This window comes from Heterodontus francisci, chromosome 9, assembly GCF_036365525.1.
Source record: "Heterodontus francisci isolate sHetFra1 chromosome 9, sHetFra1.hap1, whole genome shotgun sequence".
In the NCBI taxonomy this organism is placed as follows: Eukaryota; Metazoa; Chordata; class Chondrichthyes; order Heterodontiformes; family Heterodontidae; genus Heterodontus; species Heterodontus francisci.
Window position 1 is genome coordinate 116,223,923 of NC_090379.1, and position 16,171 is coordinate 116,240,093.

Below are 16,171 nucleotides of genomic sequence, written 5' to 3' on the forward strand. Positions count from 1 at the left end.
CATACCTTTGCAGTAAAGGGGACACTGTGTCTTTGTGCTCTTGGAAAAGCTTGAAAAGGTTGGTAGGCAATGCCAGGTAATAACATAAGGCTTCAAACTGCCCTTCTGAGGAATCTAGAGAGAAAGGGAATATTGTAAAGTGATGTGAACCCAGCACTTCTATAAAAAGAAAAGCTAAAGCTTTGTGCAAGAGTTACTGGGTGAGCTCGGATAAAAATTTTAACCAGCTTTATTTAACAAATGTTTGGCACAGCCCTGTAAAAACAAGCCTAAAGCTACTTATACATTAACAACATTTTAATTCTGGCTCCAGGCATTTATGCTGCTAAATATAGCTCCCTTATCCCAGCAGCAGTTTTAGGAATACTGTATCGAGGAGTCTGGTCGTTTTAACAGCAAGAATGTTTGGCAGCTGATTTGCCATCTCAGGTATTCTGGAATCTGAATTAAAACTGTGTCAATATAAAAAGCAACTAAAATATATAATTTTACAGTACAGCACTACAACCATGAACTGATCATCATTCATGTGCAACACAATCAGCAGTCATAACCTTTCATGGTGGTGAGTTCATTTTTTCTGAATATTCACGCTCCTCAGTATCACAATGATAGCTCCTGTCTTACTGTTGTTGCACAAATCCTCTGCTCCCCTAACACCGCCCCTCCTTGACCGTAAGCCTCATTATTGGACGCTCATTCAGACACTAAGCTGCTGTCCTCTGCAATGTCATGCTCAGTTTCCCCCACATGCCACCATGACAATCCATCCCTTCGACCATGCCTTTTGGCCCCATCCTAACCCTCTTCCCTTTATACAGAAATTCTGACATTCAAACAGGCCACTTTTAAGCATTCTTAATCCCATGATTTTCCTACAATCCTTTTATTCCCCTTTTCTTCGAGCACTATCCTTAAAAGTTCATATCATCTTTGCTTCAATCGCCTACTCCAGTGGTGCATTCCACAGTCTCACAACCCTCTGAGCGAAACAGTAGGGGGCTGGTGGGGTCTCAACGTTAGGAGAAACTGTGATGGCTTTTGTACGGAAGGCCAGTTGAACTTATTGCCAATCAGGCACTAACTGGACAGCGGTAGGCCTTCTGTATGATTTAGGACCCCCGCTGCTGGAAGTCCCGGTCTTGCAGATCTGCCGGCCAATCAGAGGCAGCTGCAGCGCCATTGTGGAGGCACCGAGGAGCAGCACTGAAACCAGGCTCAAGGTAGATCAGGGCGGGAGGTGTCTCACAGGGTGGGGGTTGAGTGGGTGGGAGAAGGGAGGGAGGAAGGTCTGCAGCAAGTGCAGGAAGCTGGGTCCCTCGTTCAGGCACTGTGCCTTTGAACAAGGGACTCCCACCCCTGCAGCCGGGAAGCAGCCCGCATGGTTTCTCGTGCTGCGCTTCCTGTGCGGTGACAGGGCTGCCCGCCGCATGGGTAATTGCGGCTGCGGCGGGAAGAGGCCCTTCATTAGGTGTTAATTATCCAGTTAAGGGTCTCAATTGGCGGCGGGGTGGGAAGGCCATTCACAGGCCTTCCCGCCCTGGACTAAATTTCAGCGGAGGCAAGACAGGAGCGGGGTACCCCCTCTGCTACCATCTCACCCGTACGCTCTCCCCACCTCCAAATCTGTCGCAGGGGAACAGCATAAAATTCCACCCAGTTTCTCTTGCTTCCTTTCCTCTTATATTTAATCTTCAAATGTTTCCATGGCTCTTGATCGCTCAACAATTGGAAACAGTCTTATTTCTAACTTTTCTGTCCATCACTTCATCATTTTAAACACTCACAATCTCCTCTCGTTCTAACAAAACAGCCCCAGTTTTTCAAGCCTTTATTTATATTTGCTCACACCAGACAGTACCCTAGCGAATCTGCAGTATCCTCTCTAAAGCCTCAACATCCTTCTGATAGCTACACACAAGCTGTGGTCTTAAAGGTCTGATGTAGATTTACCAGTATATCTTCACTTTTACATTCTATACCTCTTGACATTAAAACTAGCATACCATTAGACTTTTGTATGGCTTTATCTACTTAGGTTGCTAATTTAAAGTCTTGTCAACTTGAACCCTAGAATACCTTCCTCCAAAGTATAATTACTACTCCCTAGGGGGAAAAAAACTACCATCTCATTTACTGAGATTGAATTCTATCTGCCACATTTTTGTTCATTTCACCATCTTATCATTATCTCCTTGCTGCTTCCTCTGGCATCAGAGTTATTTACTGTGCTTCCTATTTCAGCATCAATTGTTTAGCACTCCTGAGCGTTAAATGCCACAAGCCTGCTGCCTGGGCCACTTGCTCTGGAATTCCCTCCCTAAATCTCTCTGCTTCTCTATTCTCCTTTAAGAGACTCCTTAAAACCTACCTCTTTGACCATGCTTTTGGTCACATCTTAATATCTCCTATGGGGCTTAGTGTCAAATTTTGTTTGATAATGCTCCTGTGAAGGACCTTGTGATCTGTCACTACATTAAAGGTGTAATATAAATACAAGTTGTTGTTTACTGCTTCAATTTCAGATTCCCAGCTTTCCTGATTTTTCTTTGGTATCTCTGACTGACTCAAAAGCCAATCATTTCATCCACCAAAAGCCATTCATCCAAGCTAGACCTGTAATAGTTCCTCTTCACTTACCTTTTGAGAGTTCCTCAGGAGGTGGCACTCCTAGTAAGTAGTTGAAGAACAAGGCAGAACAGCGAAGAAATGGAGTGATGCCACACTTCACACAATTCCACAGGTACCAGCCATGGGGCTTACATTCTAAAGATCTGTTAACAATTGCAACTCATTTCAACAAAGTATTTGACCTGCAGAAGACAAAACCCTTGCTTTGCAGAATGAAGACCCACACCACAAACCACAATTAAGAACGAGAAAGATTAGAGCAATTCACATTAATAGGACAATTAATTGCTGGAATGCTGAAACACTACAGTTGGACTCTCTTCTCAAATAAAATGAATCCGAAAGAGAACATTTCTTTATTGACAGTATACTTGAAATTTAATGGTGCAATTGTGGCAACAATCCCCCAAAGGTCAAGTAGTGATGCGAGTAGACTGTTAGACTCAAAGAGAGTCCTTTGAACAGCCAAGAACTTCAGTTTAAGGGCACAGAAAACTTGCATAAAGGAGCAGAGCTGTGCACTTATCCTTGAATGCATTAAAAGAGAGGAGAGGAAGAAAATAATGATCAGAACACTAGGTGACTGACAGCAAAACAATTTTCCCTTTTCCATGTATGCAACATTCTTTCACTTGATTTTGCAAAGAAAGTTCCGCTACAATATTTGCTGATCTAAACCTCAGGAAGCCAAGCAGTTCCCAGACCTGTGCCGATGTAGAAAAACACATGTGGCAACAAGCTAGGGTGCTTGCCCTAAATTTTCTAACTCTCCCATTCAGCATCTCAGTTGATGGAATGATGAAAGTTGGCAGCTGCATGTGTGGCAATATGATGGAATGAAGCAAGATCATTGAATCTTACAGCACAGGAGGCAATTCAGCTCATGCACCTGTGCCAGTTCTCCATATCCCCTTAAAAAAAGTCTAAATATTTACCCACTCCTTTTAAAAAAAAATGATGGTTGTATTATGGGTTATTTAGAACATTGGTTTCTGGTAGAGGATTCCATTTACTAATAGTCAATCTTAAACTTATATCCCCTGATCACTGACTCATTAATCAGTGGAAAGAGTTTTTTTTCGACTACACGTGTAAAACTGATGGAATGACCAAGGTTGGGAGTTAAATGTGTGAGAAGCATTCTACTACTCTGTACTCCACATCTATTGGGGAAAAACTGGGTCATTGCAGTGTACAGGATTTAGCACTTAGGTTGACTGCTAAATGAGCCCAGCTTGAAATAATGTGTCTGTTAAGAGTTATCAGGAACTAGGTAGTGACATTACTGTAAGCATTTATATCTCCTGCTGCATACCTGCTTGTGTATTCTTGAAGAGATTCGTACAGCTCTGTTGCTGATTGGGTCTCCTCACTTTCCTCTCCATCCTGCTCCATAGGACAGTCTGTTCAGGAACAATGTGGTATTACATTTAACAATTACACCTTGAATTGTGACTTCTTGTGCAGTGTTAGGTAATGCATCATTTCTTTTGGTTCAGAAAGAAACTGAATAAAATACAACATAAAAGAACTTTTGTACATGTTTATATTTCATATACGGCCTCTCAAATTCTGTGGCACCGAGAGGTCAATTTATTTAGCAAGACCAAACAATTCCTAGAGCAGCAGAATGGAGTCTCTGCAGCAGACTGCCAGGGATAGAGAGAGGGGACTCAGCTGCTTGTGCTCACAAATCAAAAAAAAAATCAGTAATTATAGTGTTGGCTACTATATTCCTATTTAAAAGTATATCACATTCATTCATGACCAACACTCCCATATTAGGTACAAGGAGTTCTTTTGTTGCTGTGGGCCCACACCCGTACTAAAAATTGGTTTGAGACTGTCTAAGCTATTTTATGTAAGTGGGAAGAGGAGGTAGTTATTATATCTACAAGGAGTGGTTTCAAACTTGGGTTCCAGAGCTGAAATGTCAGCAAGCTAACCCAACTGCAACACCCAGTTGCACCTACTCCAATGCCCTTTGGCTGGCCTCCCATCCTCTACCTACCATAGGCTTATGATTATCCAAAACTCTGGAGTCGGTATCCTAACTCGCACCAAATCCCATTCACTGATCAACAACAACTTGCATTGACACAGCACTTCTAATGTACTAAAATGTCCCAAGGTCCTTCACAAGAGTGTTAACAAACAAAATTTGACACAAAGTCACATAAGGAAATATTAGGGCAGGGAATCAAAAAGGTAGGTTTCGAGGAGTGTTTTAAAAGGAAAGAGAAATAGTGTGGTGGAAAGGTTAAGGAAAGAAATTCCAAAGCTTAGGGCCTCGACAGCTGAATGGCAATGGCAGAGTGAGTAAAAGTAAGGATGTGTAAGAGGCCAGAATTGGAGAAGTGCAGAAATCTTGAAGAGTTGTAGGGCTGGAGGAGGTTACAGTGATAGGGAAGGGTGAGGCCATGGAGGGATTTGAAAACAAGGATAAAGGTCAGTGAGCACAAGGGGGAACGGGATTGGTGCAAGTTAGAACATGGGCAGCAGAGCTTTGAATGACCTGGAAGATGGAACACTGACCAACAGTGTGTTGGAATAGTCAAGTCCAGGAGGTAACAAAGGCATGGATTGAAGGATTCACCAAATGACCTGAAGCAGGGGTAGAGTTATGGAGGTGGAAATAGGTGGTCTAAGTAATGGCACGGATATGTGATCAGTCTAAATAAAAAAGCAGAACCTCAAAGGTAATAATCTCAGGATTACGACATCAGCCACGTGCAAATTGGCATAGGACAAATAACATTAGAGAAATGAATGCGTGGTTCAAAGACTGGTGTGGTAGAAGTGGGTTCTGGTTCATGGGGCACTGGCACCAGTACTGGAGAAAGTGGGGGCTGTATCGTTGGGACGACCTACACCTGAACTGTGCTGAGGCCAGCGTTCTAGCGAGCTGCATAACTTGGGAAGTAGAGAGGGTTTTAAACTAAATAGTGGGGGCTAGGGATCAGATTTGGAAGATGTGGTAAATCAAAGAGTAGAGACTAGGCAGGAGAGAAAGGTATTAATATGGGAAATGATAAGCAGACCGTGACAGGAAGGGACAGTGAGTACAAATCTAAGAGTAAATCTTAGATATGGCTAGAGGTTACAAAAATAATAAATGGACAAAATTAAAGGCTCTGTATCTGAATGCACGTAGCATTTAAAACAAAACAGATGAACTGATAACGCAAATAGAAATAAATAAGTACTATCTGATAGCCATTACAGAAACAAGGCTGCAGGATGTCATAGACTGGGATCTGAATACTGAAGGGTACATGATATTTAGTAAGGACAGGAAGCTAGGAAAAGGTGGAGGAGGTGGTTCTGTTAATGATGGTATTAGCACAATAGAGAGGGATGACCTAAGTTCAGGAAACCAGGATGTAGAAGCAGTTTGGTCAGTGACGAGAAATAATAAAGGCAAGAAGTCACTTGTGGGAGTGGGTACAGGCTCCCTAACAGTAACCAGATGGGAGAACGGGGTATAAAGGAAGAAATAATGGGAGCTTGTCAGAAAGGTACGGTGATAATCATAGGGGATTTTAATCTACATATAGACTGGAAAAATCGGATGGGCAAAAGCAACCTAAATGAGGAGTTTATAGAATGTTTTCGGTATAGTTTCTTAGAAAAGCATGTTCTGGAGCCAACCAGAGAGCAGGCTATACTAGACCTGGTATTGTGCAACGAGGTGGGATTAATTAATGACCTCATAGTGAAGGTGCCCCTAAGCAGCAACAATCATAATATGGCTGAATTTTACATTCAGTTGAGGGAGAGAAGACTGAGGTCTAAGACTAGTATTTTAAAATTTAACAAAGCCAATTATGAGGGTAAAAATGAGGTGTCAGCCTGGTGAAGCTGCAACACAGGACTACTTGCATGCCAAACAATGGAAGCAGCATACAACAGATAGGGCTAAGTGATCCCACAACCAACAAATCAGATCTAAGCTCTGCAGATCTGCCACAGCCAGTCGTGAATGATGGTGGCAATTAAACAACTGACGGAGGAGGAGGCTCCACAAATATCCCCATCCTCAATGATGGAGGAGCCCAGCACATCAGTGTAAAAGATAAGGCTGAAGCACTTGCATCCATCCTCAGCCAGAAGTGCCGAGTGGATGATCTATCTCAGCCTCCTGCTGAGGCCTCCAGCATTACAGATGCCAGTATTCAGCCAATTTGATTCAGTTCACGTGATATTAAGAAACAGCTGAAGGCACTGGATACTGCAAAGGCAATGGGCCCTGACAACATTCCGGCAACTGTAGTGAAGACTTGTGCTCCAGAACTAGCTGCGCCCCTAACCAAGCTCTTCCAGTACAGCCACAACACTGCATCTACCTGGCAATGTGGAAAATTGCCCAGGTATGTCCTGTGCACGAAAAGCAGGACAAATCCAACCCGGCCAATTACTGCCCTATCAGTTTCCTCCTGATCATCAGCAAAGTGATGGAAGGGGTTGTCGACAGTGCTATCAAGCGGCACTTGCTCAACAATATCCTGCTCACTGACACACAGTTTGGGCTCCGTCAGGACCTCTACCACTTAGAAGGACCAGGGCACCAGATGTAGGGGAATACCACCTGCAACTCCAGATCTCATTGCAGCCTTGGTCCAAACATGGACAAAAGAGCTGAACTCCAGAGGTGAGGTGAGAGTGACTGCCCTTGACATCAAGGCAACATTTGACTGAGTATAGTATCAAGGACCCCTAGCAAACTTGGAGTCAATGAGAATCAGGGGGAATACTCTCTGCTGGTTGGAGTCATACCCAGCACAAAGGAAGATGGTTGTGGTTGTTGGAGGTCAGTCATCTCAGTCTCAGGACATCGCTGCAGGAGTTCCTCAGAGTAGTGTCCTAGGCCCAACCAACTTCAGCTGCTTCACCAATGACCTTCCCTCCAACATAAGGTCAGAAATGGAGATGTTCGCTGTGATTGCACAATGTTCAACACCATTGGCGACTCCTTGGGTACTAAAGCAGCACATGTCCATATGCAGCAAGACCTGGACAACATCCAGGCTTGGGCTGATAAGTGGCAAATAACATTCGCACCATCTCAAACAAGAGAAATCTAACCATCTCCCCATTACATTCAATTACATTGCCATTTCTGAATCCGCCACTAACAACATCCTGGGGGTTCCCATTGACCAGCAACTGAACTGGACCAATCACATAAATGCTGTGGCTACAAGAGCAGGGAATTCTGTGGCGAGTAACTCACTTCCACCTCCCAATGTCTGTCCATCACCTACAAAGCACAAATCAGGAGTGTGATGGAATACTCTTCACTTGCCTGGATGCGTGCAACTCCAACAACACTCAGGAAGCTCTACACCATCCAGGACAAAGCAGCACGCTTGATTGGCACCCCATCCACCCTCAACTTTCACTCCCTCTACCACCGACACACAGTGGCAGCAACGTGTACCATATCCCACATCTACCACAGGATGCACTGCAGCAACTCACCACGGCTCCTTCAACAGCACCTTCCAAACCTGTGACCTCTACCACTTAGAAGGACCAGGGCAGCAGATGCAGGGGAATACCACCACCTGCAAGTTCCCCTCCAAGCCACACACCATCCTAACTTGGAACTATATTTCCGTTCCATCATTGTCGCTGCGTCAAAATCCTGGAACTCCCTTCCTAACAGCACTGTGGGTGTGCCTACACCCCAAGGACTGCAGCGGTTCAAGAAGGCAGCTCACCACCACCTTCTCAAGGGTAATTAGGGATGGGCAATAGATACTGGCCTAGCCAGCGATGCCCACATCCCATGAACGAATAAAAAAAGGTTATTTATTTATTTTATTTAGAAATACAGCACTGAAACAGGCCCTTCAGCCCACCGAGTCTGTGCCGACCATCAACCACCCATTTATACTAATCCCATATTCCTACCACATCCCCATCTCTCCCTATATTCCCCTACCATCTATCTATACTAGGGGCAATTTATAATGGCCAATTTACCTACCACCCTGCAAGTCTTTGGCTGTGGGAGGAAACCGGAGCACCCGGCGAAAACCCACACGGTCACAGGGAGAACTTGCAAACTCCGCACAGGCAGTACCCAGAATTGAACCCGGGTCGCTGGAGCTGTGAGGCTGTAGTGCTAACCACTGCGCCACTGTGCTGCACAGTGGGATAGGTCAATAGAGATGCAGTGGTAGACATGTAAGGGGATATTTCAGAATACACAAAATAGATACATCCCAACGAGAAAGAAAAATTCTAAGGGGAGGACCCACCATCTGTGATTAACTAAAAAAGCTTAAGATAGCATCAAACTTAAAGAAAAATCATACAATTGTGCAAAGATGGGAGGCAAGTTAGAAGATTGGACAAAATATAAAAAATAGTAAAGAATGACTAAAAGATTAATAAGGAGGGAAAAATTAGAGCACGACAGAAAGCTAGCTAGAAATATAAAAACAGATAGTAAGAGTTTCTATAGATATTTAACAAAGAAAAGTTAACAAAGTGACTGTTGATCCAAGAGAAAGTGAGTCTGGGGAATTAATATTGGACAATAAGGAGACAGCAGATGAATTGAACAGATATTTTGCAATGGAGAATACAAGTAACATCCCGGAAGTAGCTGTAAATCAGGAAATGGAAGGGAGGGAGTCACTCAAGAAAATACAATCACCAGGGAAGTGGTACTGAGCAAACAGTTGGAGCTGCGGGCTGACAGGACCTTGGGACCTAATGGACTTCATCCTTGGGTCTTCAAAAAAGTGGCTATTGAGGTAGTTGATCCATTGGTTTCAATTTTCCAAAATTCCCTAGATTCGGGGAAGGTTCCATTAGATTGGAAAATAGTCTATGTAACTCCTTTATTCAAAAAGGGAGGGAGACAGAAAGCAGGAAGCTACAGGCCAGTTAGCTCAACACCTGTCATAGCGAAAATGTTAGAAGCTATTATTAAAGACGTTATAGCAGGGCACTTCGAAAAATTCAAGGTAATCAGGTATTCAATATGGTTTTGTGAAAGGGAAATCATGTTTAATTTATTGGAGTTCTTTGAAGTAGTAACATGTGCTGTGGATAAAGGGGAACCAGTGGAGGTACTCTACTTGTTTTTCCAGAAGGCATTTGATAAGGTGCCACATCAAAGTTTATTGCGTAAAATAAAAGCTCATGGTGTAGGGGATAACATTTTGGCATGTATAGAAGATTGGCTAGCTAACAGGAAACAGAGAGTAGGCATAAATGTGTCATTTTCTGGTTGGCAAGATGCAACGAGTGGTGTGCCATAGGGATCAGTGCTGGGACCTCAACATTTTACAATTTATATAAATGACTTAGATGAATGGACTGAGGTATGGTTGCTAAATTTGCTGAGGACACAAAGATAGGTAGGAAAGTAAGTTGTGAAGAGAACATGAGGAGGAAACTAAGATATAGATAGGTTAAGTGAGTGGGCAATGATCTGGCAAATGGAGCATAATGTGAGAAAATGTGAAATTGTCCATTTTGGCAGGAAGAATAAAAAAGCATATTATCTAAATGGTGAGAGATTGCAGAGCTCTGAGATGCAAAGGGATCTGGGGTCCTAGTGCATGAATTGCAAAAGGTTAGTATGCAGATACAGCAAGTAATTAGGAAAGCTAATAAAATGTTATCATTTATTGCGAGGGTTATTGAATACAAAAGTAGGGAGGTTATGCTTCAGTTATACAGGGCATTGGTGAGACCACATCTGGAGTACTGTGTACAGTATTGGTCTCCTTATTTAAGGATGTAAATGCGTTGAAAGCAGTTCAGAGAAGGTTTACTAGACTAATACCTGGAATGGGCGGGTTCTCTTATGAGGAATGGTTGGACAGGTTAGGCTTGCATCCGCTGGCGTTTAGTAAGAGGCGACTAAGATCCTGAGGGGTCTTGACAGGGTGGATGTGGAAAGGATGTTTCCCCTTGTGGGAGAATCTAGAACTAGGGGGTCACTGTTTAAAAATAGAGGGTCGCCCATTTAAGACAGATGAGGAGAAATATTTTCTCTCAGAGGGTTGTGAGTCTTTTGAACTCTCTTCCTCAAAAGGCAGCGGTAGCAGCATCTTTGAATATTTTTAAGGCAGAGGTAGATAGATTCTTGATAAGCAAGGGTTGAAATGTTATCGGGGTAGGTGGGAAATGAGGAGGTGAGGTTACAATCAGATCAGCATGATCTTGTTGAGTGGTGGGGCAGGCCCGAGGGGCCGAGTGGCCTACTCCTGCTCCTAATTCGTATGTTTGTATGTTGAAACTCATCTCTGGGTCAAGAACGACACCAAGGTTGTGACCAGTTTGGCTCAGCCTTAGACACTTGCCAGGGAGAGGGATATAGACCGGTTAAATGATTGGGCAAAGAGGTGGCAGATGGAGCATAATGTCCCATTAATTTCTCAAGTTTTTTTTCTTTACTAATATTAAGTTCCTCACTCTCATTAGACCCTTGGTTTGCTACAATTTCCAGTATGTTCTTTGTTTTCTACCTCAAAGACAGTTGGAAAATATCTGTCCAATGTCTTTGCCATTTCCTTATTCCCCATTATAATTTCCTCCCAGCCTCTAATTGACCCACATTTACTTTGGTTACTCTCTTTTTTTTCTACATTCTTGTAAAAGCTCTTCCAATCTATTTTTATATTTCTTGCTACTTTACTCATATTCTATTTTCTCCCTCTATCAATTTCTTGGTTATCGTTTGCTGATTTTTAAAATCCTCCCACTCTGCAAATTTACTACTCTTTTTGGCATAATTGGAAGCCTCTTTCTTTAATCTAATGCTATCCTTAATTTCTCTAGTTAGCCATGTTTCCATCCCTTTTCCAGTGGAGTTATACTCTTCAAGGGAATAATATATTCATTGAGAACCCTCCAAGAATTGAGTTCCTCCAACTCTGGCCTCCTGTGGAACCTCCACTCCTTTCGCTCTACCATTAGTGGCCGGGCTTTCAGCTGCCTCTGCCCCAAACTCTGGAACTCTCTCCTTAAACCTCTCCACCTCTCTATATCTCTCTCTCCTGTAAGACACTACCTGTATGATCTAGCTTTTGTTCCCCTGTTCTAATATTCCTTCTTTGACTGTTGAATGGCCTCCTTCTGTGCCGTATTCATGACTGAAGACCCACCAACACCCCCATGACTCCCAAAACTCCAATGACTCTATGAATTGGTGTCAATTTTTGTTGGATTCCGCGCCTGTGAAGCACCTTGGGGCATTTTACTAGATTAACAGGTGCTACAGAAATGCAAGTTGTTATTTTGTGGTTATACGCACTGTTAAACCTAGTGTGCATTTTTAGGCGCTAAAATCTGCTATGATACAACTCTTTTGACAGGATTCTGAAATAGTATAGCAAACTATCAGGAATTGTCGATCAACTACATATTTATGTGTAAGTTTATAAGATACATCAAGCACTAGGCATTATAATTAGAAAATGGGTTCATATTGAGTGTGCACTATTTTAGTATCACTGACTTGGAGGAGTACACCAGGGAACACCCTAAATAGTATCTGCCAGTAGGTTATTACACATAAAAGTCGTAATGTACTTTGGGTCGCAAACATCTATCAAGTGTGTTGGACCAACTAAGGCCACAGGACTTGTTTTAAAGCTTTTCAAAATGCTATGTGGTCAAAGGTAACACTAGTTAATTTATTTCCCTCAGTCTATAGACTTAGATTAGATTAGATTAGAGATACAGCATTGAAACAGGCCCTTCGGCCCACCGAGTCTGTGCCGAACATCAACCACCCATTTATACTAATCCTACACTCATCCCATATTCCTACCAAACATCCCCACCTGTTCCTATATAGCCCTACCACCTACCTATACTAGTGACAATTTATAATGGCCAATTTACCTATCAACCTGCAAGTCTTTTGGCTTGTGGGAGGAAACCGGAGCACCCGGAGAAAACCCACGCAGACACAGGGAGAACTTGCAAACTCCACACAGGCAGTACCCGGAATCGAACCCGGGTCCCTGGAGCTGTGAGGCTGCGGTGCTAACCACTGCGCCACTATGCCGCCCCCTGCCACCAAGCAACAAATTAAATGTCTGGTTTTTGGTGGTGATGGATAAGGAATGTTGGCCTTGACACTGGAGGGAAGACCCTCCTCTTCAATGTACACTCTCACATTTACTTGACAAACTAGAAGAAAGAAAATTTCAATACTGTCCCCAACCTCAACATTGACTGTTAATCAAATAACCAAAAACTCTCCTCTTGTCTCCTGAATCCAGTGGTATAATAATCAATACTGTTCTTTTCACAGGACACTAAACCCATGACACTTAAAAGAACTACAGTGCTTCAAAATATGAATATTAATAGCTGCTACTGCACTCAGAACAGACAGTAGAGAGCTGGGAAATATCAAAAATTGCCAAGTTTCACCTTTCCTTCTCAGGCAGCCAATTAGGAGACAACTGTGATAAGGTTCACAAGAAATGGGATTTCAACTTTTTCTCAAATGGTCCTTTAATTCAGCTTACTATTTCTTGGAAGTCAGAGAAGCTCATTCACAGAACCATACAGCACAGAAGGAGGCCATTTGGCTCATCATGTTTGTGCCGGCTCTTTGAAAGAGCTATCCAATTAGTCCCACTCGCATGCTCTTTCCCCATGTTTTGTATGGGTAAGGGGAACAAATGTGGAGGTAATTCTTTATTATAATACTTCCATTTTTGTGAATACCAAAATGTAGATTATATTAACTTGCAACGGGTCTTTGAGTGCTCACCTGTTGTTGAGGTAAAAAGTATCTGTACTATGTGTGCCATGGTAACCAGATGGAAGAGGTAGAGGTTGTTGAAAGCACAGCTTATGTCTGAGGGCTGTAGCTCCACAGTCTCCTCCCAGTACAGTGAAGGAAATGCTAAAACTAGGCTTACCTGAAAAAAGAAATCAGATGCAACAATACACTTAAGTATTAACTTGCAATACAACCTGCAAAAGCCAAATTCATCATCAATCACACAAATCAAGCAGATATGTGCACAGTGACAAGTGGGCAGTAAATGCAATTTAAAAATGGGCTTCAGCCACCTACATCTTTAAAGGAATCCCTTTGTCTCTGTAGCCAGAATTTTGGGGGGGGGGGAGAGAAGGAAAGTTAGCTCAAAGATGCAACTGATTCACGTATTCCATGAGAATTAACTGACCTCCTTCCTTTGTTGGATCAACTGCCTGTGTTCCTAAATGAATTAGGTCAAATGTAGCTTGGTGGTAAGGCAAGTCTACAGACTTGGGAAAATTAATTACTTATGATGGTTTAATTATCAAAATAGCTCTCCTCTTCAACACTTGAGATGAAAGACTTGTATGTCTTCGTTACAAATCACTGATACACTAGTTGAACGCTAGATCAGTTCTGAGCTGACATCTAGGCTGGGTAAAACAGGCACGCACATTGTGAAGGCCCACCAAAACCTACTTTATCCAAAAGCCTCATCATGGGCTGCGTTTGCTGACAACGCAACCACTAGGTGGCACTGCACTGGCACATGCAACCTATTCCACTAAAACGTCACAGTCTGCGACGTTCAGGCAGCTGCCAGGACTAAAGATGGCGCTGCTCAAATAATCACATGAAGGCAACATAAACCCATGGCAGCGCACAATGGCAGGAGAGAGCGGGCTGGGTGCGGAGGAGAGGAGCAGAGCTCACCCGCACCTGCCGCTAACAAGGTCTTCGGCCACTCTCTCCCCGCTAGCCCCTCCCCCCCCGCTTTCTTTCCACTTCCCCCCCCTCGCCCCACTTCCCTGCGTTACGCAATGACATCATCTGTGCATGCGTCAACCAGTCCTGGCAATGCGGAATGCCGTGCACGTGCAGACAGCAGCAGCCTGTTTGCGCATGTGCGCAGCTTGGCACAGTCTGATGACACCAGCGGCCGGCTGCGTTGTAAAGAATCACTTTGATTATATATACAGTAGAGCAAACTATTTATAGAACCTTCCTCCAGGTGTTCCAGTTGCAGTGTGACTCTGTCTTGTAGTCACATGACTACATCCTGGTACTTGGCTCATTAGCATACTGAGATCTTAAAGGGACATCATTCTTAAAGGCAATCACTTAGCTTTTCAACTCATCTTATTGTTATTCTATCATCCCACGTGTAAATCTGTTTCTAGTTTTAGTCAAGATGTATTGATCGGACCATGTGGTATTTACTACTTTTCAAATAATATGCTGGGCAACCCATGTGATCTCTGGTGGCTGATATCACAAGTAAAGGGTCTTTGTTAATCCTGGCAATGCTCCAGACATGGATGTAGGCTTCAGTTCCTAGGGGATGCTATTTAAAGAAACTGTCATAATTAGTTTAGAGAGATACAGCACTGAAACAGGCCCTTCGGCCCACCGAGTCTGTGCCGACCATCAACCACCCATTTATACTAATCCTACACTAATTCCATATTCCTACCACATCCCCACCTGTCCCTATATTTCCCTACCACCTACCTATACTCGGGGCAATTTATAATGGCCAATTAACCTATCAACCAGCAAGTCTTTGGCATGTGGGAGGAAACCAGAGCACCCGGAGGAAACCCACGCAGACACAGGGAGAACTTGCAAACTCCACACAGGCAGTACCCAGAATTGAACCCGGGTCGCTGGAGCTGTGAGGCTGCGGTGCTAACCACTGCGCCACTGTGCCGCCCTAAGCTCCAACTGTAACAACAGATAGGAACAGGAGGAGGCCATTCAGCCCATCAAGCCTGTTCTGTCATTCAGTTAGATCATGGCTGATCTGTACCTGAACACCAATTACCTGCTTTTGCTCTATATCATAAATACCCTTACATAACAAAAATCTATCAATCTCAGTCTTGAAACTTTCAATTGATCCCATGCTCAACAGCTTTTTGGGGTAGAGATTGCCACTACACTGTGAAGAAGTGCTTCTTGATATGATTCAAAATCAGGAAATCTACAATACAACCATGGTATTAAGACAGAAGGAACGATTAGTTTAAATAATTTTCCCAAAGACTAAAGGCCCATAAACATACCAAGAGATGGAAGAAGTCAATATTGAGGATTGACCAAGAGTCGTCACCGAGGTGGGGCACAAAAACTAGGAAACAAAACACAATCACATAATGTAAAAATACTTTGGCCAATGTGAATGGTTGATTATCAGAATGATATTGAATGAGTTTAACTTACATATTTGGAGTTTCTTTCAATATGATAACTCAAATGATCAAAGTTCAGTAAAACTGTAAATGTTCTACACCAAAATAACACATTTCAGCATTAGGTACAAATCCACAATTATATGGATGGTCAAATGTTACTGCAAATTCCAGTCTCCGTTTGCTAATTCCTTCCTATTCTGAATTGGCAAAAGTTATCCTGGAAATTAGCGGACATGAAAGCATCTAGATAGGTGTTCAACTCGCATCATGCATGATCTTAACAGAATCAACAAAGGCAAGGCATTGTGTATCTAAACATTTGCGTCACAAAAAAGTGTGAACAAGTCTGTTTCCTACTAAACTAGGAAAAAGGGAA

The 16,171-nt window shown here is 43.1% G+C and overlaps 1 protein-coding gene across 2 annotated transcripts in view; it reads right to left on the reverse strand.

The window, feature by feature from the left end:
* Positions 1 to 16,171, reverse strand: part of ubr1 (ubiquitin protein ligase E3 component n-recognin 1) — a 212,272-nt gene that overhangs the window by 13,297 nt on the left and 182,804 nt on the right. For both annotated transcript variants that reach the window (XM_068039752.1, XM_068039751.1), the window contains exons 38-42: positions 15,667 to 15,731; positions 13,388 to 13,538; positions 3,947 to 4,034; positions 2,641 to 2,774; positions 6 to 114 (exon numbers count right to left, since the gene is read on the reverse strand). In XM_068039752.1, coding sequence (XP_067895853.1) covers positions 6 to 114; positions 2,641 to 2,774; positions 3,947 to 4,034; positions 13,388 to 13,538; positions 15,667 to 15,731 — 547 coding nt within the window. The remainder of the gene's footprint in view (positions 1 to 5; positions 115 to 2,640; positions 2,775 to 3,946; positions 4,035 to 13,387; positions 13,539 to 15,666; positions 15,732 to 16,171) is intronic.